General features: G+C 41.1%; 1 protein-coding gene across 7 annotated transcripts in view; it reads right to left on the reverse strand.

Moving 5' to 3' along the window:
- Positions 1–27,519, reverse strand: part of LOC148900301 (C-myc promoter-binding protein-like) — a 72,171-nt gene that overhangs the window by 1,205 nt on the left and 43,447 nt on the right. For 2 of the 7 annotated variants that reach the window (XM_088991922.1, XM_088991925.1), the window contains 19 exons: positions 25,797–26,003; positions 25,568–25,696; positions 23,857–23,998; positions 23,617–23,715; positions 23,292–23,354; positions 22,389–22,505; positions 22,137–22,283; positions 20,052–21,202; positions 18,900–19,131; positions 17,617–17,717; positions 16,246–16,421; positions 15,978–16,145; positions 15,719–15,893; positions 14,250–14,504; positions 14,065–14,182; positions 9,442–9,468; positions 8,074–8,236; positions 6,753–6,817; positions 2,814–6,687 (listed from right to left, as the gene is read on the reverse strand). In XM_088991922.1, the coding sequence (XP_088848048.1) occupies positions 6,551–6,687; positions 6,753–6,817; positions 8,074–8,236; positions 9,442–9,468; positions 14,065–14,182; positions 14,250–14,504; positions 15,719–15,893; positions 15,978–16,145; positions 16,246–16,421; positions 17,617–17,717; positions 18,900–19,131; positions 20,052–21,202; positions 22,137–22,283; positions 22,389–22,505; positions 23,292–23,354; positions 23,617–23,715; positions 23,857–23,998; positions 25,568–25,696; positions 25,797–26,003 (3,672 nt within the window). In that variant the 3' untranslated portion in view covers positions 2,814–6,550. Of the gene's footprint in view, positions 1–2,813; positions 6,688–6,752; positions 6,818–8,073; positions 8,237–9,441; positions 9,469–14,064; positions 14,183–14,249; positions 14,505–15,718; positions 15,894–15,977; positions 16,146–16,245; positions 16,422–17,616; positions 17,718–18,899; positions 19,132–20,051; positions 21,203–22,136; positions 22,284–22,388; positions 22,506–23,291; positions 23,355–23,616; positions 23,716–23,856; positions 23,999–25,567; positions 25,697–25,796; positions 26,004–27,519 lie in introns of those variants that run through there. The other 5 variants (XM_088991927.1, XM_088991926.1, XR_016114437.1 and 2 more) reach the window with 4 other exon arrangements.

Here is a 27,519-nt window from a genome sequence, read left to right on the forward strand (position 1 = left end):
CATTCTCATTTTTTATTTAACGGTACAATAAAACTACCGTTGAGAGCTTATTAAAAATACTGAGGAATAAGAACGAATGGATGTCATTTGCATTCATTTCAAATGGGTCAGTTGATTTGAAACAAACCATTTTGCCACTTGTATTCACTCGTACTCAAAATATGCATGCAATGTCATGTTGCATTGACTGTACAAAATGTTAAACATGCAGATTTATGAGGGACTATTTACAATGGCCAACTACAACATAATCAGAGTTGACAGTTAAAGGACAACCGACGCCACCGGACAAGTTGTGTCCATAATTTGTAAAATGACGTCTACTGACTGCATTTTTCAAAGATTCCACGGCATATAGCTATAATTTTACGTTTTAAGACTCACGCTGATTATTCAGGAAGTCTTGTTTTCGAGTTCGTGACGATTCCTGACGTGACGTCACGTCAGGAATGCCCCTGACCGAGAAGGCGACACAATACATTTTGGGTGCTTTTTTTGGTCGGAAAACTTTGTGTTGATGGCGGAATTAGAAGGAAAACACATAAATAACGCGATGGTGAATCGTTGTGTGTTACACCAAGACTACTATTTGATATTAATTGACACAAATTCCCAGCAGACAAATCAGCCCATTTCCAACGGAGCTTGGGCGCCATCTTGTGCATTTTCTGGGACGCTACATTGGAGTCCTGACAGCTCGAATTGATACGGGAAGGACTTCTTTAATCGATTGCAAACATTTATGCTTTCCCCTTCAGAACTATTTGAATCATATTCATAACTGGATGAATAACAAGAAAGCTTATTCTTCAAATCTGAAACCATTTTTTTGATTCTCGAGCAAGGCAAGACATCCTGCCGTGATGTCACGAACAAGGAGGCGGAACTGTCTGAAAGTCAGCATCTCCGGTCATTTTCAAGTAGTTTTGGGACACTTTAACTCATTTTCATTGGTGTTTTGCATATTACTGAAAATATCAGCCTGCGTGTTTTGGGTATTTTAGATGATATAAAACGTTTTTCTGATGTCAGTTAGGAAACAACAAAAAGGTGTCTGTTGTAATGTAAAGGTTCAATACTATAAAACTCAATTTATTAGAAAACGGATGTCTGGTTTGTTGAAATGTGTCATATCTGGTTGGCGCTGTCGGCCCCGCCTGCACCTGCACAGGTGCTGGTCGTCCCGAGCCTTGGCGGACTGCCACGTTCGGATTGGCGACCAATGGGTAGTGCTGTCAGCCCTGCCTGCTGCCTCGCAGGTGCTGGTCGTTACAATCAGTGACACTCAAAAGGACTCCCGGCACGACCATTCGCTGTCGGGTCATTGTTGAATGCTGTTGTATGCAATTGTATGCTGTGCATGTGTTTGTTTCATCTGGCAGACTTTTACTCTTGGTCTTTATTTGATACTTTGTATTTTTCTGTTTGAATGACTGGTGATTTTGATTTTATTCCTGTTGACTTCATTTTTAACATGATTCCTCAAACACAACCTGCTGCTCCCGCCTGCCTGCTTTTTTGGGATCCACATCTGCCATCACCACCTTGCAAAATGTGACAAAATGAAATCAAACACATCAAGCAAATAGTCAACCCCCCCCCCCCCCCCACAAAAGAGCAAGAGAAACGTGAGATCATATGACTTTATTTACATTCAAAGACCCCTGAATGCCTGGTCCTTGGCAGAACTATTACAAGGTATGTGTGTGAATAATGAAAAACAGTTGTAAAATGTATTTATTTAAACAAAGCATTTAAATCCAGATTGTGCAGTCATTCATTTCTACATTTTCCTGTTCAGAGATGAACAGCACCTTTCCCAAGCTGTTCCAAGTTGCGTCAGCGTGAAGCATTTTTTGACAAAGTTGATACCTCTCATTCACGCATTTTCATTCAAATACATCTGGATCATACATCGACTCGATAACAACCTGTGTCATTTTGAATCTGATGATATATGTCAGCCTTCAAGGGCAACCAACGTCACTTTTTTTGTTTTTTAAGTGACATCAGAAAAACGTTTTATAGCATCCAAAATACGCAATATATTTTTATTAAAATGAAAAACACCAATAAAATTGACTTAAACTGTCCAAAATCTGCAAAAAATTGAGCTGCGAATTGGGCATTTTCAGGAAGTCCCCCCCCCAGTTCGTGACGTCACACCAAGACGTCTTGCATTGCTGGAGAATCAAAACAATGGCTTCAGATTCGGATAATATGCTTTCTTGGTACACATCCAGTTATGAATATGATTCAAATTGTTCTGAAGAGAAAAGCATACATGTTTGCAATCGATTAAAGAATTTATTCCGTGTCATTTTGAGGCAAACGGGCGGGGGGGAATGTCGCACCCCAAAAGAGGCAAGAAAATGGCCACCGAGCTGTGAGGAATGAATCAGCCCGTTTCCACAGGCTGATAAATTCCTTCCATGGAGCTTGGACTCCCTTTGCTGGCGGCTTTTGGATGTAACACAAGGTTTTAAAAAAAAAAAACAGTACAGCAAAATACATTGACGTGATGGAAAGACGCTCCAATGCGTCTTTTTTTTACGGTCAGGAGGTGGTCCTTTTCTGACGTCACGTACGGACTCGTCATCAACTTAAAAACAAGACTTCCCGAATGTTCAGCGCGAGTCTTAAAACGTAAAATATAGCTACAGTAAAGTCTCGTTATATCGATATTGTTTATATTGATAATACTGCTTATTACGACACTATTTTCATTTCCCGTGCACATTTCTAGTCTTTTTATGTATTCCGTTCAAGTTCAAGTTCCGTTTAGTACGATTCGTGGTTTTTACGTTAATCCGCATCTCCCGCCGGCCATTTTGCTATGTTTATATCGATACAAAAGATATTTAAGATGAATCGATATTTGCTTAGGGGTTTCTATACAGTACCACCGTTATCGAAATCTGTATCGGTCGCGCCATTGGTCGACTTGGTCACGTGAGTTTGTTACGTGACCAGTTCCCGTGTAGCAGACGGCATTTTCATTTTCAGACGCCAGCTCGTGTGTAGCAGACGAGATTAAAGTGTTTGTGTTAAAAGGTAAAAATGGGAAGCAGAAGATTGATGACTTTTTTTAAATTGCATACATAATACAGTAAGATGTAAGCGTTGCAGTTTCCCTGTTGTGTTATGTACATGCCCACTGTACTGTATATGAATGCAATCGTTTTTTGCAACAATGTTTCTTGTTTTGTCTGCTGAAGCGTGATGATTTTGAAAATTACCATACATTCCATACTGTGTATTAAAGGACAACCGATGTCACTTTTTATTCAAATGCAAAACACCAATAAAAATGACTTCACGCCAAGACGTCTTGCATTGCTTGTGAATCCAAACAATGGCTTCAGATTCGGATAATATGCTTTCTTGGTACACATCCAGTTATGAATATGATTCAAATACACTGTAGTTCTGAAGAGGAAAGCATACATGTTTGCAATCGATTAAAGAATTATATGTGCCATTTTGAGGCAACATTGGGGGAACATCTCTCACCCCCCCAAAAAGAGGCACAAAATGGCGAGCTCATGGCCAGCTCTGTTTCTTATATGGCGCTTGGATGCCCTCTTTTGGCGGCTTTTGTTAATGCAGTTCGGCACAGGACGGATATATCGACAGTACGGTTATATCAACATTTTTTCTCACTCCCGAGAATATCGATATAACGAGACTTTACTGTATATGCGGTCGGTGGTCCTTTAAAGGATAACCGACATCTCCGGACAAGTTGTGTCCATAATTTGTAAAATGGCTTCAAATGACTTCTACTGGGCGTATTTTAATAAGATTCCACCGCATATAGCTATATTTTACGTTTTAAGCGTGACGTCACGAACTGGGGGCGGCACTTTCAGAAAATGCCCAATTCGCAGCTCAAATTTTTGCAGATTTTGGACACTTTAAGTCATTTTTATTGGTGTTTTGCATTTGAATAAAAATATCATACTGCGTGTTTTGGGTATTTTAGATGCTATAAAACGTTTTTTTCTGATGTCAGTTAAAAAACAAAAAAGTGACGTCGGTTGCCCTTTAAACCAACTTACATCCCCTTATGCATTTTTACAATGATTGTAGGAGTGTCCAGCAACCACGAGATGTTACACTTTTCCTGTGATTTGAAATATTGGCGTCTGTTTGCTTTCTCATTCCTTTCCCTTTTGGGGAAGCCACATAGATTTGGAAACATGCAACTAACAACAAATTAGTTACCATGGGGCTATTGAGTTCAATAGGAAAGAAGGGGGTTTCGTGGCAACAAGGGATTTTCTAGTATTAGCTACAAATCAGCCTATTTGCAAGGAATATTATAGGGGCCAAATACAGTGATACCTCGGTTTACGAACCCCTTTGGCTTACGAACGTTAAAATTTTACCCTGGCATACAAACTATTTTTTGGGATACACGCGGAGCGCCCACAATGAGTGATGTGTCGTTCGCAAACGAGCCCGTTCTCCTAACAAGGAAATGGCAGCCTACTTTTTTTAGTCCTCTATTCCCCGCCCCCAGTCTTCAGTTAAAGCCACGTGATTGGTCAAGAATGCAGCAGTGGGGGGCGGGGGGGGGTTAAACATGAAAGAGACAGGCAGACGACAGAGAGAGTGAGAAAATGCATAGAAAACTGTGAAATTTGGACTCGTTTCAACTTTGATAGTTCAGAGTGTAGACTGCAAGGTTAAAATGTCTACACTGCGAGACTAATAAAGGCAAATCCAATCCAATCAGGCTCCACAAATAACCCGCACAAGCCATCTGTACACTTTGCAAAAAGCTATCAACCCAGCTAAACGGAACACAATTGATGAGGAACTAGGTGAAATTATCGCAGAGAAAGCACCTCCATGGGATCATTCCTCAAGATGGTGAAAGAAGAAGGCTACGTTCCTCATCAAGTGTTTAATGCTGATGAAACTGGCCACTCCATTCCATCAAGCCATCAACGACCATCACAAAGGTAAATAAAACAACTTTATCATACAGTAGTTTATTTCTTTAATTATAATACCATAGCACATTTATTATACATAAAATAAGGTACATTTTGTGTAGTTTTAAGGCTTTGAAAATTAGATGGTAGAAAATTATATTATATGGGGACCTGGGAACGGATTATTTTCATTGTAATTGTTTCCTATGGAAAATTAATTTTTTGGGATACACACTTTTCACCTTACACACTGTCTGGGAACCAATTAAGTTCGTAAGCCAAGGTATCACTGTATAATCAAGAGTCAGTCTCAGTCCTCAAAGGTTTGAGTGTAGTTCTTCTCAGAACAGCTAAAAAAATAAAGCATCTTTACTGATACAGAATCTCCATTTTGCCACAAACAATATGGCAGCTGCGTCAATTATGGAGACAATGTTTGTCGATCCTTTGGTGTCTTGACTTTACACTAAAACATAACCCAGCAAATAGATCACTATGTGTTAGTGCGGGCAAAATAAGAGGCTATGGGGACAACCGACGGTTACATTTTGAAGTTTCGGAATGTCGGAGCAAATCACAAAAACGAGACCTGCCGTGTCACCTTTAATGAATTCATCATCCCTGCATTTTAGCATCTTATTTGTGATCTATTAATTCATGTCCTATGTGGCTTTAATGTGCAAGGTCTGATTGCAAGTGCGAATGGGTGTTCCTGGATGTGTGCCCTGTGATTGGCTGGCAACTCAATTGCTTCTCACCTCTGTATGCATTGCTTTTTTATTTTTTTTTTAATTTACTTCTCCACCTTGAGACTAATAAAGGCAAATCACATCCAATCCACAAATAGAATGTAGAGAATATGTCAGCATTTCTAACAGCCGTTCTATAAGAAAGGAGGGCTAGTATCATTGTTGAAACAGAAAATGTCTAAAAAACAAGTTAAAACAGCATTTGATAAATACGGCGATATAATAAAATTGGCATTCATACCATTTAAAGATCATGTCCTGTTGTAAACGTCCACCCATTTTCTAGAAACATTATTATGATATCAAATTTGATTAGGTTAAACACTAATGACCCACGATTATGAAACCATTCCCTTGTCGACCCGATTCAAACATGCACAGATGTTGCATCAAGCTGCTTGTCCGACAAAGTCATCGTGAAGAATTGACTATTAGTACCACAGTTGTAAAACAAAAAGTGTCTTCCTAGTATAAACAAAAATACTTCCTAGTCGTAAGATTTAAATTGTTACCTGGGGGTGGTCCGTTTAGAATTGTTGCTGAATATGTATATCAGGCAGCATGATGGAGGCAAACTGTAACACACCATCAACCACAGGACAGTCAACAGATGATGCGAGAGTTACATACAGCTTACTTTGTATAAATAGAATTCATGTGAAAATACCCTCAAGCGTAATTTCACCTGCTTTCATGTTTCCATGAAAATATTGCTTTGAAAAAAAATACTCTTCTGGTGCGTCGTAACAGTCTTTCTCGAAGGCGACTTTTGTTCAAATAATTGAAGGCGTGGCTACAATGAACAATCCCACCTCACAAAGAGCTCGGCTGCTTTTCCTGACTATGTCTTTATACAATTTAGAGGAAAGGCTCTCCGAAAGTCCTGCGACACTCCATGACGCCTGCGCTGGGAGGGCGGTCGCAGTTGCGCGTCAGCTTCACCAGACTCGGCGACAGGCGATCGTACGCCAGCTTGTACTCGCGATCAAAGGCATCTGTGTAAACAGCAGGGTCAACGTTGATTTGAACTCTTTTCTTTCAACCGGGAAAGCGAACTCACCAATATCGATGTTGTCTTTTCCCAGAGCCACCAGGGAAAGGAAGAGGAGGTCTCTGTACAAACTCCTAAGTAGGACAAAGTCAAGGTCATATCAATACCACGGACAAGATATCCCCTTTGTTCCTTGTAGACATTCAAACCGACACACACAAAGTCATTCATTGAAATTGTTTCCATTTTCTCTCTTTCTGTTGAAATTTAACAGCAAAGATGGACACAAGTACAGTGATACCTTGGCTTACGAACTTAATTGCTTCCCAGAGAGAGTGTGTAAGGCAAAAAGTGTGTATCCCAAAAAATAATGTCCCATAGGAAACCATTAAAATGAGAATAATTAGTTCCCAGGTCCCCATAAAACATAATTTTCTACTTTCTAATTTTCTAAGCTTTAAAACTACACAAAATATACCTTATTTTATGTATCATAAATGTGCTATGGTGTTATAATTAAATAAATAAACTGTACTGTATAATAAAGTGGTGATTTTATTTACCTTTGTGATGGCCGTTGATGGCTTGATGGAATGGAGTGTCCGTTTTCATCAGCATTAAACACATGATGAGGAACGTAGCCTTCTTCTTTCACCATCTTGAGGATTGATCCCTTATAGGTGCTTTCTCTGCGATAATTTTACCTTTTTCCTCATCAATTGTGTTCTGTTTAGCTGGGTTGATAGCTTTTTGCATCAAGTGTACAGATGGCTTGTGCGGGTTATTTGTGGAGCCTGATTGATGATAGTTTAACCTTGCAGTCTACACTCTGCCTTCGAACTATCAAAGTTGACACGAGTCTAAATTTCACTGTTTTCTATCCATTTTCTCTCTCTCTCTGTCGTCTGCCTCTCTTTAATGTTTAACAACCCCCACCCCCCACTGCTGCATTCTTGACCAATCACGTGACTTTAACCGAAGACTGGGGGCGGGGAACGGAGGACAAAAACAGTCGGCAGCCATTTTCTTGTTAGAAGAAGGGGCTCATTCGCGACCACCACCCATTGTGGCGCTCCGTGTGTGTACCTAAAAATAGTTCGTATGCCAAGGTAAAATTTTCATAAATTTAACGTTTGTTAACTGAAAAGTTCGTAAGCCAAGGGGTTCATAAACCGAGGAATCACTGTAAGTCATTTGTCATTATTTCATCAGTGTTGGTGTAAATTGTTACATTGAGGGCTGATTTCTTTTGTATGTGCTCTTTCTTACAACAGTAGTCGAAATAATTCTAAGGTTCTTGATACATGACATAAAATGGAAGATAATTATTGAACACCTGCAGAAACTGAGAAGAATATACAACTGGCTTTTTTCATATAATGACACGGACCTTTGCCTTTTGACACCGAGGGTCTGGTTCTGTAGCTCAAGCAGATGAGCCATCGGTCGGCTGACATCGTTCCTCTGGATGCTCCTTACCACACTGTGCAGCAGCTCCTCCGTGAACGCCTTCTCCTCTTTTGGGACCGTTCGGGACACAGAGTAGCCCACATCTACAAAACCAAACACGCAAGCCAGTCAGCAAAATGTTCTTTCACCCATTGACAGATTTCGAACGGTACTGTTTCGTATTCCGTACTTCATTTTATGGCACTTAAAGGACAACCGACGTCACTTTTTTGTTTCCTCACTGACATCAGAAAAACGTTTTATAGCATCTAAAATACCCAAAACACGCAGTATGATATTTTTAGTCAAATGCAAAACACCAATAAAAATGACTTAAAGTGACCAAAATCTGCAAAAAATTAGGCATTTTCAGATAGTCCCGCCCCCAGTTCGTGACGCCACGCCAAGACGTCTTGCATTGCTGGAGAATCAAAACAATGGCTTCAGATTCGGAAAATATGCTTTCTTGTTACACATCCAGTTATGAATATGATTCAAGTAGTTCTGAAGAGGAAAGCATACGTTTGCAATCGATGAAAGAATTTATTCCGTGCCATTTTGAGGCAACATTTGGGGGAAATGTATCACCAAACATGAGGCAGAAAATGGCGACCAAGCTCCGTGTGAGGAATTAATCAGCCCATTTCCACAGGCTGATAAATTCCTTACATGGAGCTTGGTCGCCCTCTTCTGGCTATTTTTGGTGCAACTTGACATTTTCAGACCAAACAAGTACAGCAAAATATATTGACGTGATGGAAGGACTGCTACAATGGAATATTCAGCGTAAGTCTTAAAACGTAAAATATAGCTATATGCGGTGGAATCTTATTAAAATACGCTCAGTAGAAGTCATGTGAAGCCATTTTACAAATTATGGACACAACTTGTCCGGAGACGTCAGTTGTCCTTTAAGAAAAAGGTGGCCTGATAGCCAGTGTTCAACTACTATGTGCTGCTATGTTATGTCACTTTACACAAAGGCAAGTATGGCACATCAGTTAAAATATGAAGTCTGCACAGTGGCTATGTCCCTCTATAAATCTTAATGCGTGTGTGTGTAAACATTCACAAAAGCAACACCCACATTCAAATACAGCGCAGTGATGTATTTGGTCAGATGCCTTTCTTCAGGGTCACTGCCCCCCACCCCAAATACAAAAAGGGTAATCGACCGCCCCCTCCCCCCCAAAAAAAAACAAATATGAGTAGTAAAAGATGCCTTTTCATGGACATGGATGCGAACACAGAGTAGAAAGCTAATTCAAGGTTATAAAGCACAAGTCTGCGGCCAGAAGACAACACTCACTTTCTATGAATAGAGTACATTTAAGCCCTGAAAGACAAAGAGCAGACAGAGCCTGTTATCAGGAGACTATTGCCTTGACCAACAACACATTCCTTATAAAATAAAATGAGTACAACAGAGCCCAGGATACACAATAACAATAATTATAACAACAACAACAATAATAATAATAAAACAACAACATATTTTATTGCTGGGGCGTGTGGCTGCCGCTGCTCACACGCAGAAAAAATATCCTTTGACTGTAAAGTGTCCTTGATCTTATAAATAAAATGTATTATTATTATAAAGCGAGAACATAAATAAAACCACAACCTCCATTCATGACTGACAGTCAAATAGGAAATGCACACACAAAAAAAAACATATGACTGACCTTTGAAGGGAGTAACCACGTAATATGGACAATTCTGATACATCACCATAAAATGATTGAGATTTGTGAAAAGTAATGAAATAGTAATATATAGTGACTACATTTACAAATCTGAGCTATAAGTGAGTCACCTGTGCGCATCTTAGAATTAAAACTCTGCTGATGGGCCCTTTGCATTTTGGGTGGGAGTCTGTCCCAAGCACACCTTGCAGTGGTGTAGTGGTCCCTTGAGAAATGGGTATACTCTAAAATTTCACAAAAATTCAGAGAGTAGTACTGAAAAAAAGGACGGTTTTAGACCCAGTGGCATGTAAGACTACTCTATTGACCCAAAAAATGTGTCATTTCTACTCACTCACTATTATGAAATTATCATGACTTAATTAGAAGCGGACTTTGTACCGATCTGTCGTGGTGAAGACGGAGCTGAGCCACAAAGCAAAGCTCTCAATCTACCGGTCGATCTACATCCCAACCCTCATCTATGGTCACGAGCTATGGGTTGTGTCCGAAAGAACGAGATCCCGGATGCAATCGGCCGAAATGAGCTTTCTCCATGCGGTGTCCGGGCTCTCCCTTAGGGATAAGGAGAGAATCTCGGTCATCCGGGAGGGGCTCAAAGTCGAGCCGCTTCTCCTCCACATCGAGAGGAGCCAGATGAGGTGGCTCGGGCATCTGATTAGGATGCCCCCAGGACGCCTCCCTGCTGAGGTGTTTCGAGCATGCCCCACTGGCAGGAGACCCCGGGGACGACCCAGGACACACGGGAGAGACTATGTCTCCCAGCTGGCCTGGGAACGCCTCGGGATCCGCCAGGACGCGCTAGAAGAAGTGGCTGGGGAGAGGGAAGTCCCTACTGAAGCTGCTCCCCCCGCGACTCGACCTCGGATTAGCGGCAGAAGATGGATGGATGAATTAGGAGCAGTTGTTGTCACGGTTTTGCTCGGTGGTGATGGCGGGTGCGGATCCCAAAAAGCAGGCAAGAGTGAGTAGGAGGTTGTTTGACAAATTGTATTAAAATAAAGGTTAGCAGGAACAAAATGTAAAACATCAAAATCATCTGAATGGAAAAAAATACAAAGTAGCAAAAGAAGACCAAAAGTAAAAGTCCGCCAAGGTTAAACAAACACATACACAATGCATGCCACAAACATGCAGCAAACATTGAACCGACACCGGATGGTCGTGCCGGGTGTCCTTTTAAGTGTCAGTGATTAAAACGACCAGCACCTGCTAGGCTGCAGGCAGGGCTGACGTCGCTACCCGTTGGTCGCCAATCTGATCGGGACGACCAGCACCTGTGCAGGTGCAGGCGAGGCCGACAGCCCCCCCCGTTGGTCGCCAACCAGATAATGACAGTTTTTAGTTACTACTGGTCACACAAACAAATGTAAAATGTATTTATCATGAGATGAAAAGGTTTCTTCAGCCGTCATCTGTACTTTTATGACAGTACTTTGATGACGGGAGCGCTGATTGTTCCGGTAGGAGGGAGGGGTCCTCTGCTCCCCCCAACCTGAGAGTAGGGACCTATCATAGCTGTGTCCGGCGTCGCCATGTCTGGACATTAGGGATATATAAATAGGGCCGATACGGCCAGTCAGAATTTAGTTCGCTGACAAAGCCTCTTGGATAGGAGGCGAAGCGTCCGACACCTTCAAAAAGTACAGATGACGGCCGAAGAAAACCTTCTCATTGATGGATCACTCCTGTACGACTGAGAGCTTACACAGACGTATTTATCATGAGGCAAACATGGTGTTTTGGTTATTTTTAACAATTTTTTAAACATTTTTTCTTTTCCTCTCGGCTTTTCCCTTCAAGGGGTCGCCACAGCGAATACTTTAAATCACAGGTGTCAAAGTCAAGGCCCGCGGGCCAAATCCGGCCCGCCACATCATTTTTTTCGGCCCGCGAAAGCAAATCAAACTTGTTAAATTCTATGATGATTGCTAAAATCTGAGCCAAAATGTCATATTTTTGGATGTCAACCACAATAAAAGTCATTATTCTTGACTTCAGATTTGAAAACGAGTTATTCATTAATTTGCTGTGTGCTCTATATGTAATATTTGAAGGGATTTAAACATTCTAATGGGTTCCCCAAATTAAAAACGGCTCTAGAGAAGAAACCATAACTACAATGTGGCCCGCGGCAAAAAATGACTTTGACACCCCTGCTTTAAATAATCTGAAGTTGACAATGCATTCTTGCATTCATATTTAACTTAAAATACAACACAAATCATTCTCTTCCAACCTTCAAAAACAATAAATTAAATTAAAAGTGCTCTGTCATAAAATTGAAATACATTTGTTCTCAACAGCCGAACAGATTAATTCAACAAAATGCACTGCTCTAAAAAATTTGAGGAACACTTCGAAAACACATCAGCTCTAAATGGGGTAGGGGGGGGGGGTGATCTTGAATATATTTCCTGATAATGAGCAGGTGATATACTAGTAACAAAATGATGCTACATAATTTGATAGAAATTAAAATGATCACCCTCTAGAGGAGGAGAAATCAAAGATGTCAAAGAATTTGACATTTTCTGTGCATCATTCCAGTTGAATAGGGAAGAACAAACAGGTACTTGAACTATAGAACCTTGGAATATTTACTGCACCTCAGCAGACAGCAACAGATTTAGCCTACACTTCAAGTGCACTTGTAACAAAAGTAAACAGTAAACAATATAATAAAATGACAATCAACAGTAAAAATAATCTAAAGTGATTTTAACTCTAAATCAGATTGCTCTGCCATCATATCGTCGCATCTCTGTTTTGTGCGTGCGTGTGTTTGCCGTCCACGCTGTTCTGGTGTGTGTGTGAAAACACCATCTCAGATTGACTTACCATGACACATTACTCTACCCTTTAGCCAATCACAATCACTGCTATCGCATCTTGCCAGGAGGTGCGTTCAAGTGTAGCAACACAGAAACGTTTTTGTGAAAGTTTCTGTGAAAGGTTTTGTCCCTGCTCATTAAGTTAGACAATGCTTTCCGAACAGCCTAGAGTCATAAGAAATCGTGCGCTATTCTCGAACCTGAATGCACCACAAGTCTTGTATGACAAATAAACAGAGCAGAGTAGACGAGCTACAGCTGGTAGTTCCTTCAAATTATTCATAGTAACGCACCACATTTGACTGTCGGTATACGCAATGCCGACCGAAAAATAAGTGGGTATACGCCGTATACCAGCGTATACCCTCGAGTACACCTCTGACACCTTGGCTGAATACTGACCATGTTTTCTTTGCAAAGATTTGTTTAGACCAAACTTTTGGCTGGTGTAACTGTGGAAGACAATGTAAACTACTGTATTTTCCGGGGTATAAGGCGCACCCCATAAGCCTTGGTTTTCTTCAAAAGATGACCCTGCGCCTTATACGCATGTGCGCCTTATATGTGAAGTAATATTGAGCCACAACAGGTTTTGCAACTACTGTCAGTAGCCATCGACTCCATTTCACCCTGTAGAAGAAGTAGTGCGTAACCCTCACCTCGACTGTAGCGCCTTATAATGTAGTGTGCCTTATATTTGGAAAATCTTTTTCATTCTTTGAAGGTGCGCCTTTTAGTCCGGTGCACCTTATATAGGGGAAAAGTTTGAAAAGACACAATTCATTAATGTTGCGCCTTATACAAATACGGTACATCATGGCCTTTCTTCCATACATCCATTTTCTGGTCCATTTTATCCTCATAAGGGTGCTGAAATGTATCTCAACTGTCTTCAGTAGGTGGGGGACAACTTGAATTGGTTGCCAGCCAATTGCAGGGCACAAAAAAGCAATCACTCTCACACTCACATAAGGGACAATTTGGAGTGTTCAATCAGCTTGTCAGGCATGTTTTTGGAATGCGGGAGGAAACCGGAGGACCCAGAAAAAAACCCACGTGGGCCTGGGGAGAACATGCAAACTCCACACGGGGATTGAATCAAAGACGTCTGCACTGTGAAATCAACACGCTAACCACTGGACCACCGGGTCACCTAAGCCCTTTCGACCCTTTTTCATAATTAGCCTTTGAAACTTGGGGACTTTTTTTCACGCATCACATCATAGCTTGCTTGGAGAAGTCTGAAAATGTGTTCCACCGCATTTTCACAATTGCTTTTCCCTGACAAAATGCTTCAAAGTGTGTTTTTATTTTTACATTGACGTCAACTTAATGAATATAAAATGTCAGCCCAAGTCCAAACATCTTGAGCAACACAAAAAAGTGACTCACTGTACATATTCCAGAGAATGTAAAAAGGCTGAACGGGGTCCTGCTGCAGCTTCAAATTGTCCCACAGGATCTGGATCAACACATGTTTGCTGTCCTCTGACATCCATTGACGAGGGATCTGCAGAAAGCAGAGAACTTAGTTTCTTGTCTTAGCTGTGCTTGTTCATAAGTGTGCTTCTTCTTACCTGGGATTCCCTGTTGCAGTGTTCGGAGGTGAGAATGAGTCCCGGAAGGTTGCTGGGTAGGTCCAACCGTCTGAAGTACCACACAAGGTTCCAGAAAATGATAGGATGATGGTCTACCATGTCAGCCTCTGTAATTACTGGGTCACCCTCATTCTCCAGAAGGCTCTCCAGTTCCTTCCACAGCACCAGCGGGCTCAGGTACGGAACCGTCACTGGCTCAGGGTTGTGGAGACGCCAGTCCATACTCAGTGGGTCCTTGACAAAAATGAGAGCGGAAAGATTTTGGATGAACCCAAAAATAAGTTTAACAACAGCGATGAAAAATAAACCAGATTAGCCTTCTAGATTTGAGCCTTTCAAAAATTCAATATCACAAAACTTGGACATTTTTGGGTGGAGCGTCGAAGCGCAGGCCAGCCTAACAATAATGGAAGCCAGGCATATACGGAAAAAAACATTCAAGAATGGGGAGACCATGAAAACTCCGCAGAGGTACAACGAGACAATTCGCACGACAAGTCAGTTCCGGTAATATCATTTTATCATATCTTCTGTCTTCTAAGTGGAGGATAAATCGCACATTTAATTCCGGTATTTCGGGGGGAATAGAGGACAAAAACAGTCGGCTGCCATTTTGTTGTTAGAAGAACGGGCTCGTTCGCGAACGACACATCACTTATTGAGGCAGCTCCGTGTCTATCCCGAAAAAAGTTCGTATGCCAAGGTAAAATGTTCAAAATGTAACGTTCGGAAACTGAAAACTTCGTAAGCCAAGGGGTTCGTAAACCGATGTATCACTGTACGACGTTATGTGTGGCATGCACTTTTGGTGATTTTTTTTTAAACTCATTGACTGCCATTACCGAATTGAAAAGCATGACATTGTGCGCCATTCCCGAATTTGTTCGGGTTTTGGTTTTTCGTGGGGCATATAGGGGGGGGGGGGGGTGCAGATCAAGTTCTAGTCAGCCATCTGGCAATGTTTTTCCCTCCCACAAGTGGGCAGCATTTGCCTTTTGTACAGCTGCCCCTTCTTTCAAACCAGATACTGTAACTGCAACCAAGTCAGCTCGAAATTCTTTTTTTCTGATGAAAGAACAAACTCTAAGGTTTCTTATGCTACATTGAATGTTTGTATAATCCTAAAACTCAACATTTTATGGATCCTGCAATTTGAGTCAAAATAACAAAAACCCGGGCACTGGAGTGGACACATTTTTGCACATTGTCTGGAAGTGAATGAGTTAATGATCACATCTTCTTTAAAATTATTCACAATGTCTCATTTTGTCTGTGTAAGCTCTCAGTCGTATGTCTCATTTTATTAAAATGATTTGTTATGTTATGCTAACCAGATTTATGTAGATTTATTTCAAGATTGCGTTTCATTATAACTCCAAATGATTTTTCATTTCGTGTAAAAATGTCAAATATAGACAATACTCTGGTATCAGTGGTGTGGCACATACAGTGGTTTCATTCAAGCGGCTGGGTAAACTGCCAGACATTGGCAAAAAATAGCTGCATGCTTCCTCAGTTGGACCAAAGGCACTGACGCTGCGGGCCATGGCCATTCCAGAAGAAAAAGCCCCGTGGCACCACTCCGAGGGGATGTTGACACAGTGAGATCTCATAGATCGAGGTCTGTGGAGAAATAACCCGCCCGGGGTCAAAACTGCACCACATTAAAAAAACACTCAGTAAAAGAATATCATGACGTCTTTGTACCTCGATCTCACTGAAGGGTCTCGGATAGAAATACCAGGGGAAGGAGGCGAGATAGCAGTGTTGGGACAAGGGGTGGACAAGGTGGATGTCCCGGTGCCAAAGCCGGTAGAGGCAGAATATGAAGAGCTCATTGCCTCGTCGACAGACGTGCTTCCCTTTAGGAACATCCTAAAACAAAATGAGGGATCAAATCACATTGACAGTGTTATGATAGTGGACCTGTACACTGTGCATTTGGACGCCATGACTTAAACAACGTTTTATTAACCTGCTCGGTCCTCTCGTGTCTCTAATCTCCACGTTAAGAAAAGGCAAGAAAGGGTTTCCACAGAAGGGACAGATGGTGTTTAGATTGGAATCATCAGCTGTCCAACCAGCCATTATTTCCTCGTCGTAGACCAAACAGTCACATGTCTTACAGCGTGAACAACTTGATATCAACAGCTGGGGTGGGACAAATCGAAAATACGTTGAGCATAAAGAAAAACACATTACATATTTCTACAGTATATGCTCAGATAATAATAATAATAATAATAATACTAAATAATAATAATAATAATAATAATAAAGTTCAGTCTTCTGTCATTGTTTTGTACACGCAATATTTTTCTTTTATACTTTTCTTTAATAATAATAATAATAATAATAATAATAATACTAGTAATAATAGTAATAATAATCATGATAATAATAAAGGTCAGTCTTCTGTCATTGTTTTGTACATGCAATATTTTTCTTTTATACATTTCTTTAATAATAATAATAATAATAATAATAATAATACAAGTAATAATAATAGTAATAATAATAATAATAATAATAAGCACAAGCGCCCAGACACGAACGCACACGCACGCACACACACACACACACACACACAAACACAGGCTGTCTAAAATCTGGGCATATCAGATAATTAGCTATTTTCCATTTTCGTCAACTGTTAACCAATTGACTGCCATTCCCGAATTTATGCAGGAATTGAAAAGCATGACGTGGAGCGGCATTCCAGAATTTGTTCGGGTTTTGATTTTTCTTGTGGGGGGAGGGGTGCCGATATAGCGCTGGTCAGACCTCTGGCAATGCTTTTCCCTCCCACAAATGGGCAGCATTTGCTTTTTGTACAGTTGCCCCCATTCCAATCTCAGATGACTGCAGACCCATATAATTTAGGAATTAACTGTTCTTTTTCAGATGAAAGAAGAGAGTCTAAGGTTTCTTACGCTGCATCGAATGTTTATGTCGTCCCAAAAGTCAATATTCTGTGGGTCGTGCAATTTGAGTGAAAATGACAAAAGCCCTGGCAATGGAGTGGACACATTTTAGCACATTGTCTGGCAGTGAATGAGTTAATCATCACATTAAAAATGTCATTTGAATAAAAAGTTGAAGGTTGCGTGATGTTTGAAGTTGCCTTTCACATCTCTACCAGTGCGGCGAGGCCTTACACATTGTTTTATCAATCGACTTGAGAATGCAAACAAATTAGTCTATCGAAAAAAAAGTCTGCTGTTCACGAATATATACTGTTGCTTAGCCAAGTGTTATGACTAATTATGACAATATTTCACACAAAATCCAAATGATAGCTCTATCAATAGATTTATTGCAAACAAAATGTGCTGTTTGTGTTCACCTCCATTGCATAGTTATTGAAGATGCTGGTGTTGCTTGTGTAGCGTGATGAGCCCACGTCTGACTTGTCTGACAAAGGGAAGCCAGGTGGAGAGAGGTCGCCTGTAAAATTAGGAAAAATGGTAAGATTATGTGGCAAACGGTTGTTTACGAGTGGTCAATGGAACAAAACTAAGTGGATCAGTTTTGTTCTCACAAAACAAATAATTTTCTTCTTGGGGTTGACATGTGATTTTTGTTACAAGAACTTTGAAGACCTCTGTTTTCTCAATCCTTTTTGCTTATGATAAACGGTTTACAATAAGGTGCTGTGATTATCTGTTATTTAAGAAAACAATCAACATCCAAATATTATACATCTTGGGAACATGTATAAAACCATTCAAACTACGGGGCAGCCCAGTGGTTAGTGTGTCGACCTCCCAGGGTTCAATCACCACTCCAGCATTACTATGTGGAGTTTGTATGTTCCCCGGCCTGCGTGGGTTATCTCCCATTCTGGCATCCCATTCTTCCAATCTTGATGGGTCTCGTCGCCACACAATGTCTGGCCATTTGGACCACAGCTGGAGTACATGACTTGTACATGTATGGTTCAGCATACATTTTGGGTGTACTGTAACCTCCTCTATCTCAAACTCTTTAAAAACCCAGATCCCCTTTGATAAATTTGAAATGTCCCTCTCTGAATCCAATTTCTGACTGGCTTTGTACATATTGTTGTCCTTGAAATGACGTCACACTTCCTGGTGTCGCTCACCAGGATGTCATTTTAGGACACAGGTGTCAAAGTCAAGGCCCGCGGGCCAAATCCAGCCCGCCACATCAATTTTTTCGGCCCGCGAAAGCAAATCAAACGTATGAAATTCCATGATGCTTGCTAAATTCTTAACCAAAATTTCATATTTTTGGATATAAACCACAATAACAGTCATTATTCTTGACTTCAGATTTGATAACAAGTTATTCATTCATTTGTTGTGTGCTCTATATGTAATATGTGGATCGGATTAAACATTCTAATGGCTTCCCCAAAATCATAACGGCCCTCGGGAGGAAACCATACCTACAATGTGGCCCGCGGCAAAAAATGACTTTGACACCCCTGTTTTAGGAAAACGATTACTTTGTCAAATTCACAAAAATACTAATTAGTCTTATATGCCTTATTGAATATGTTTTAAATTACTTTAATTGTAACAAAAACATGTAATTTTCAGAAATTACTTCTCACTGGTTCTTCAAAGAAACTCTTCATGCATTAATTAAAATGTAAAGATCTACCAGAAAATAGGGTTGTTGGTCTTCTGGGGGTTGTTGATGCAGTGGCACAGTTTAGTCTGCCGTGGAAGGGGCTTGGTCTCGGACTTATTCGAGATCCCTTTTGGTCAAGAGGCCCATTCTTTTGTGGGGAAACCATATTGCTCCTTGACTCCCTTTTGTGTTCCTCATCTTGATCGGAGAAGGAATCTGCATCCTCAATGTCAAGCGCAGACCCACTGAGATGGTGAGTTTCCTGCATGAGCAGAGATTGGAACGTTAGTGATTGGATTGGATTTGCCTTTCGCAGCAGCAAAGTTATGAAATTATGAGTTATGAGTTGTTGATCCAACAAGGCAAGCTAAGACAGTGCTCACAATAATGATAGAGACACACATACCGTAAACACTGAATGATGGAAACATTTTTGACACAGACTATAGTCATTCATTGCACATGATGAACTTTAACTTGGTTGAAGAGTCAAGTTGAAGGGCAGGGAGGGCTTCGGGGGGCATGTCAGTTCAAACAGCAAACATACAGTATTTGCGCACTAGTGAGCTTCATGCAAGTGTGCAACGTTGTGAAATCTAGACATATTGTAATCCTATTGTCCCAAATTATGATGGTCATTACGGTTCTATAGAATTTTATGCAGTACAAACAAGCATATTATTAAGATGCATGCCACCTACTCACATTTGTTAGGAATTCAAAATAGTTATGATATCAGTACCGTATATTCTGGTGTATAACGTGCACTGGACTATAAGGCGCATCCCCAGTGAATTGTGTATTTTCAAACATTTTCCAAATAGAAGGTGCACCTGAGTATAAGGTGCACCTTCAATGAATGAAAAAAGTTTTCCAAATCTAATTTTTTTTCCAAATATGAGCTTAGTATGACTTCACATATAAGGCACACCTACATATAAGGTGCAGGGTCATTTTTTGAAGAAAATTAAGGCTTTTGGGTGCGCCTTATACACTGGAAAATGCGGTGCATTCTTTTCTTGATAATGTACTGTGTGAGTCTCTCACTAAAATTAGAATGTTAAAATCGCTGCTGACAGGTACAGCCACTTTTTGTTTGGTCAAAGCCAAGGCTCGCTCTTATTTTATGTTCATAATATTGCTGTACACGCTTTCAAGAAGGCCATCTTTTTATAGGATTACCTTGGTGGGTGTAGTGTATGTAGCCAGACGCGAGTACCAACGGCTAGCCTTCTCTGCCACACCTTTACCAGCAGAGAACATACTGCTTTTGAACACGTCCAGTGTTGGTGTGAGCAGTGTGTCAAGACCAAAAGAAGAGGAGGATGGCGAGGGAGTAGCAATATGCATCCTGCTTGTCTTCTCTCTTCTTGCGTGCGGACTAGGGCAAGGACTTGGGGTGGTGCTAGCGCTGCGATAGGGTGGCAACGACCACAGACGATGTGATCCGAGCTGCGGGGGCGAGGGTGGATGGAAGGTGCGAGACCGTGGCACCGCCGTAGTCTGAAAGGAGGAGCTATGGGGTAAGCTCGCTCGTCGAGTAGCAGACTGTGAAGAATGGTGGAAGATGAGAGGGCTGGCTGGGTCCTGCAGATCCACACTTGGTGTACGACTGCTCAGTGGGCTCCCCATGTGCTTCATGTACAGCTCGATCTCCCTTGCCAAATGCCTGTTGGCGGTGGGCGTGCCGTCATCCTCTGGGCGCGGATGTTTCTTTTGCCGCTCTGACTGTGACGCTGCAGCGAGCAGGGACAGAGGGTCATAGCCCGCCTCGATGTCTGTGCGGTTAACAGTTCCACTTGATGCCACATTGCTAACGCCACAGAAGCTGGGGCTGCATTCAAAATCCTTTTCACGAGACCTGCAAGTTTTTTGACAAGTCATTCTAACTCCTGTGGTAGTTTTATCCAAATCCAAGTCCTCCAAATCAAAAATAGCTTCGGGATTATGCGTGTCCTCATCACTGGAGTCGTTCTCCTCCTCACCATGATGAGTTCTTGTGACAGCAGTCTCCTCTAAAACACTCATTTCCAATGACTGAGGCCTCTTACTCTGACCAAGTTTGGTATTAGAGAGAATTTTTGCATCTGCGCCAAGATGTCCTGCTATTTTAAGTGGGTCTGTTTCACCCTGCCTCATACCCAGACCAAGGACGGTGGTGGTTTCTACTTTGTCACCGCTCCTATAACGCCCCCTCACACCCTGCCAGTCATAAACTGAGCCACCACCAACAACTTCTTCCAGAGTGCTCTTGTGTCTCCTGAGCAAACTATTTGATTGGATCTCACCGATCTCTTCCAGGGAAGAAGTGAAGAGAAGACCTGCAACATGGCCTAAAAAAAGGAAGCGGGAGAGAACGTTTAATTTTACACAGAGTTTCATCGACTACTACTACTACTTTGATCCACTATTGTATTGTGCCTTTTAGGCACATTTGTTGACTTCTCAGTTGTGAATTCGCTGATCAGATTGAATTCAGACATTGCACCGGAAATATTTTGACCCTGGTTATGAAGATGAATGAATGAATAATAATAATCAATCCATTTGTTCATTCATTTTTCAAAACTAAAATGAAACCACAAAAATCAATTACCATAATTACTTTATTATTATTAATATTCTGTCCCAAAAAAAGAAAATGGAAAACAAACAAAAAAAGTTACTTTGAATTTCCGATATTTGCACTAATGGAATGGCACAGAAAATAGGCAATGTGAATCTTTGAATCAGCTGTTCACAATAATTTTTTAACAAAATATGTTCTAATAAAATAATAATAATAATAATAATTAACTTCAGATGAAATGACTTCTCACTATTCCAGAAGTAAAGTGAAAACAATTCTTCTGATTTTGTACACAAATAGAAAAAACAACAACAAAACATAACAAAGCAAAGTCTTTTCAGAATCCCCTCACTCCTTTTCATCACGAGAATTTCCTCTATGCACTATCCCAGCACTTGAGATTGATTCTTAATTTAAGTCACTATATCCTGCTTTTGAAACCTGCTACAATTACAGTATTTCAGAGCCTAAATTAGACTACAAATATTTATCGCCAACATTATTTTATATTTGCTTGTCTTTGCCTAAAATGTGCAAATTTGAAAAAAAGTCTCCTTTTTCCTGAGCTCCATAAAAACCTCAGCACTTTTATTGTAATTAATAATAAGAATAGCTCACTTCAACTCACCCCTAACTCAAACGAGGACAAGCGGGATGGAAATACATTTTATAAAAATGATATTATCAGTCACTTTTACCTGTGCTTGACGAGGTCTTAGCTCTACATTTTGAATTGTCATATTGACAACTTTTTACAATGCCACGAGAATGCAAGGAAGAATTGATCTCCACGTCCAGCTGAGGTAGACAATCTTTACTTCCTTTCGTACTCTCTGTTTCTGACACTACAAATATAAAAAGCACAATTTAAAAACGTGTGATAGAATAGACGGCCAAGTTATTTTACCAAAATTAAACAAAATATCAATTAGATCAAACAGACTACTGACAGGAACTGCAGTCACTCTCTTTCTTATCCTTGTCAGCAATGGAATCCTGTGCACAGCTGTCTCCTCTGCGAACCTCCTCTTTGGACAGTGAATTGTATCCCAAATCTGACTGATCTCCTAGATGGCGGGGAAAAAAATGACAATGAAATGATGAAGTAGAGGGAGAGATAAGAGGGACAAGACAAGCACCAAGGTACCTGATGGCAAACCAAACAATCAGAGTTCACAATAGAGTACAAAAAACCTCATTTGACAGTAAGCTCCGATTGTATTGTGCAAATTAATTTAGCAAATCAACGGCGGCAAAGACCAGTTGGTTATTTCATACTAAAAACTACCAAAGAATACATTTCCAGTGGTTTTCTTTTGAAGCAGAACCCCAAATTGTCCTTCGGTGTGAGTACAGATGTTTTTTTGTCTGAGCGTGGTTGCACTTGGCTGGCAACCGGTTCAGGGTGTCCCGCACCCACTGCCCGAAGACGGCTGGGATAAACTTGAACATTGTGAGGATCAAGTGAATCGGAAAATGGATGGTCGAATGGATATTTTTGCTACTCCTCCCAAAATCCATTCATTGTAATCTCTAAATAAGTTAAGAAATTGTATGCATTTGACATCCTTTCTTCTTACTCTGCTGTGAACCATCTTAGCCTTGTGGACTATGGCCAATGTATGCATATAATCATTAACAAATTTGTGGGTTCCCATGCCAAGAATTGCAGAGGGACAAACAACACACAAATGCGCCCCAAGATAAAAATAAGTGACTGAAGTTAAGAAGATCAGAGATTGGAGAAGAAAACACCAGAAAAATACTGGAGCAATGAAAAGGCAGAAAGAAAACACAAACAGTTATGGGACAGTTAAAGTGTGGAGAGATGGTCGGTAAGAAAGAGATTTTACCTGGATTGAGGGTGGGTTTTCTGTGCTCTGTGCATGAGTGGGCCCAGGCGCCCACATGGCTGACTGTATGCAAGAAGCAACACAGGCAGGGCCAAAGTGAGGGCAGCATTAAAGACAGAGGAGAGCAGAAATCACAGCCACAAAATCATGAAGAGACATGAAATGATATGAAGGAATAAAAATAGTCAAAGTAGAGCGAAATAAAATAGTGGCCAGTGGGTGAGTAGCAAGGGACTAATGAGGGAGGAAGGGTGTTTAAAAAAAAATCTGTCATAAAACGAACGTGTCGTTCAGCAAACGACTGAGCCATTCCGTTGAATTATACCTGTGCTCGATCGATCATCTTTGATGGTGTCAGCGGGATAAGGACCCTGCTCAGCACTATCCAGGCTCCCATGACTAACAGCATCCATATCGCTGCCATCTAAAAATGAGAAAAACAAAAGTGCCACTGCGCATTTGAATTGCAGTTGCCATTCAAACACAATTGTCAAATTGTAGTTGTGGGACTCTCATTAAACCACATTTCAAAATAAGTTTGAAATTTTCCTCTCAGAGAATTTACCTGACAGCGGGCTCTGCGGAAGAGGGGCATGTTTCCGTAATGACCGTTTAAACTGAGCCACACCCAGAACAACATTCCTAAGCTTCATCCATAGGAAGTAGCCACCTCTCGTACTGGTTGGCCATGTGCTTTCCAACACCGCCTGACAAAATAAAAAATAAAAAAAAGAGAGATTACATCTGTTGTCTTCATGTTTTACTATTTACCTAAATGACAAGGTACTATGCTGAAAAACGACTCAACATAAAAATTATATAACGTATTTTCCGGTGCATAAGGCGCACACCCAATGAATGGTGTACAGTATTTTTAAACCTTTTCCATATACAGTAGTATAAGGTGCACTTTTAAGCATTTTGTCAGGGAAAAGCAATTGTGGAAATTCTGTGGAACACATTTACAGACTTCTGAAAGCAGGATATAATGCGATGAGGTTAAAAAGTTTCCCAAATTTCAATGGCTGATTATGAAAAAGGGTCGAATGGGCTTCGGAGACCCGTTGGTCCATTGGTTAGCGTGTTGATTTCACAGTGCAGACGTCTTTCATTCGATCCCTGTGTGGAGTTTGCATGTTCTCCCCGGGCCCGCGTGCGTTTTGTCTGGGTCCTTCGGTTTCCTCCCACATTCCAAAAACATGCATGGAAGGCTGATTAAACACTCCAAATTGTCCCCACGTGTGCGTGTGAGGGTGAATGGTTGTTTGTCTCTGTGTGTCCAGCGATTGGCTGGCAAACAATTCAGGATGTCCCCGACCTACTGAAGATAGCTGAGTTACACTTCAGCACCTCCCAACACCCTTATGAGGATACAGTGGATCAGAAAATGGAAGGAAGGGCATGGTGTACCATATTTGTAAGAGGTGTTCCTTCAATGAATGGTGTATTTTCACACTTTTCACATATACAGTATAAGGTGCAACAGACTATACGGCGCACTTCAATGAATGAAAAACGTTTTCCAAAAATAACCTATGAATATATAACATATTTCCAAATATAAGGCACACCACATTATAAGGAACGACAGTAGAGGCTACTACTTCTACAGGGAGAAATGGAGTCGGTAGCTGCTGACAATAGTTGGCATTTATACGGTTCACGATCACCTCGCCAATGCCGGATGATTGACTCACCTCGCCACCGTACCTGGACTCTTCCTTCGATACGCGAGTGTATCCGGTCCGAGGTATTTTCCCTGCGTCCCGTAAATTTATGTCATCTTCCGGGATTGCGTAATTTCGTGTGCCATTTGCTTTTTGGCGTAGTAAGCGGGTCGGATCACCCCCTGCCTTCTTACTCGCTGTGTTTTCTTTTATTTGTGAATAAACATCCTGCTTGGGTAGTACGTCTCTGCCGCCTGCTCTGGTATCCCAAACATTGCACTACTTTCCGACGAGTCAGCTGCCGTCACTCTCGCTCGGAACGTGACAGCTACGGATGACTCAGCTACAGGATGTTCTTTTCTCTTCAAAAACTCTTTGTACACCTATATTAAATGCTAGAGCAAAACGCAGCACGTCCGCAAGCGACAACAGTTGGTCACGGAGAGAGCGATACACCCGTACGGCGGTCAGCCGATTGTTGTTCGATCTGCGAAGCAAGAATTCTCGAATATTTTGTTCAAACTCCGATTTGTTCAAACTGTGAGTCGTTCGAAAACCGAGGTTCCACTGTATTTCTAAATTATCATTCTCAGGGATATATGTGAGTACCTTGTTGTAGTAGCCATATGTGATTGCATTGGGGTGGACTCCAGCTTTCTTCATCTCAAAGAGGACCCTGACAGCAAGGACAGGCTGACCGTATTGTCCACAAAGCTGCATCAGCACTCTGTAACAAACCTGTATAAAGATGAATACATTGTTCAGATTAAATAACAAAAGTTGACTGGCAGCCAAGGGATGATTGACATGGCATTAGGACATTCTTAGAATAAATTACTTCATCAGGTGGCTGCAATTTCTTTGACTGCATCTTGCGAAGGACGTCATACGCAGTACGAAGTGCTCGCACCTTTGAATGGCAAACCTTCACATATGCGGGCAAGCAGATGAACCAGAGGCCGTAACAATGGCGGAGGAGGCACATGGACCACAGCTTTGGGATAGAAGAGTACTTCTTGGCTATTTTCTGGGCTGATTTAATCTCCTGTGGATAAAAAAGACCGCAGGTTGAAAAGAAGCTTTGAAGTTAAAATTATGTATTGGGAAGACTGCCTGTCAGATATGCAATTTGAGTCCAATTTTTATGCCATTCGTTCAGAGAGCAGTTAGCATTAGAATTACGATGAGCACATTTTTTTCATATTATGTGCTTTACAGTACATCCATCCATTTTCCAGACCTCATTAGGGTCGCAGGGGATGCAGGAGACTTTCCCAGTTGTCTTCGGGCACTAGGCAGGGGACACCCTGAATTGGTTGCCAGCCAATCGCAGGGCACACAGAGACAAACAACCATCTGCACTCATACTCACACCGAGGGATCATTTTGAGTGTTCAATCAGCCTAGCATGCATGATTTTGGAATGTGGGAGGAACCCGGAACCAGGGAAGAACATGCAAGTCAACATAAAATAAAGGAATACAATAATAAAATTACGATGGTTTTGGTAAACACCTGTCAAACATTTTTCTGACTCTCACGTTAAGCAGTTTATATCAAAATTAATTTAAAAAAAAACATCCGCTATTGTTTTAGGAGCATGATTCACTGAATAATTTTTGTTGGTCGCATTTTATATTATTTTCTAAACATGCAAATGACATAGAATAAAAAAAGAGTGAATTAAACAATAAATAATATTTTCACAACACTTTGAGGCGAAACAACATCGAAACAAAAATAGAGCAATTTACGGTAGCTATTTCACTCAGACTCTGAACAACATCTATTTAATTCCATGTACCACCTCTATGTCAATCAATATTAATACAGTAAAGTCTCGTTATATCGATATCGGTTATATCGATAGTACCGCTTATTACGATACTATTTTCATTTCCCTTGCACATTTCTAGTCTTTTTATGTATACAGTAAAGTCTCGTTATATCGATATTCAAGGGAGTCCGAAAAAATATCGATATAACCGGGACTATCGATATATCCGACCCTGTTTGCATGTAATTTTCTCCATGCGTGCATAGAAATAGTATCGATATAACCGGGACTATCAATATATCCGATATCGATATAACGAGACTTTACTGTAATTAGTACCGTTTAGTACGATACCCGGTTATTACGATAATCCGGTTATTACGGTGCTCCTTTTCATCCCCCGCCGGCCATTTTTGTTGTTTATATCGATATATCCGTCGCGCCTTTGGTCAACTTGGTCACGTGTCTTGTTACGTGAGCCGCCATCGGTCGCGCCATTGGTCGACTTGGTCACATGAGCCGCCATCGGTCGCGCTATTGGTCGACTTGGCCGTGTGACTTTGTCACGTGACACGCCATCGGTCAACTTGGTCACGTGTCTTGGTTACGTGTCACGCCATCAGTCGCGCCATTGGTCGACTTGGTCAGGTGACTTGGTTACGTGCCCAGCACCCGTGTAGCAGAGCCATTTTCATTTTCAGACGCTAGCTCGTGTGTAGCAGACGAGATTGAAGTGTTTGTGTTAAAAGGTAAAAATGGGAAGCAGAAGAAGATTGATGACTTT

Source organism: Hippocampus bargibanti, linkage group LG03 (genome assembly GCF_051943395.1).
Source record: "Hippocampus bargibanti isolate YZ-2025 linkage group LG03, ASM5194339v1, whole genome shotgun sequence".
Taxonomy (NCBI): Eukaryota; Metazoa; Chordata; class Actinopteri; order Syngnathiformes; family Syngnathidae; genus Hippocampus; species Hippocampus bargibanti.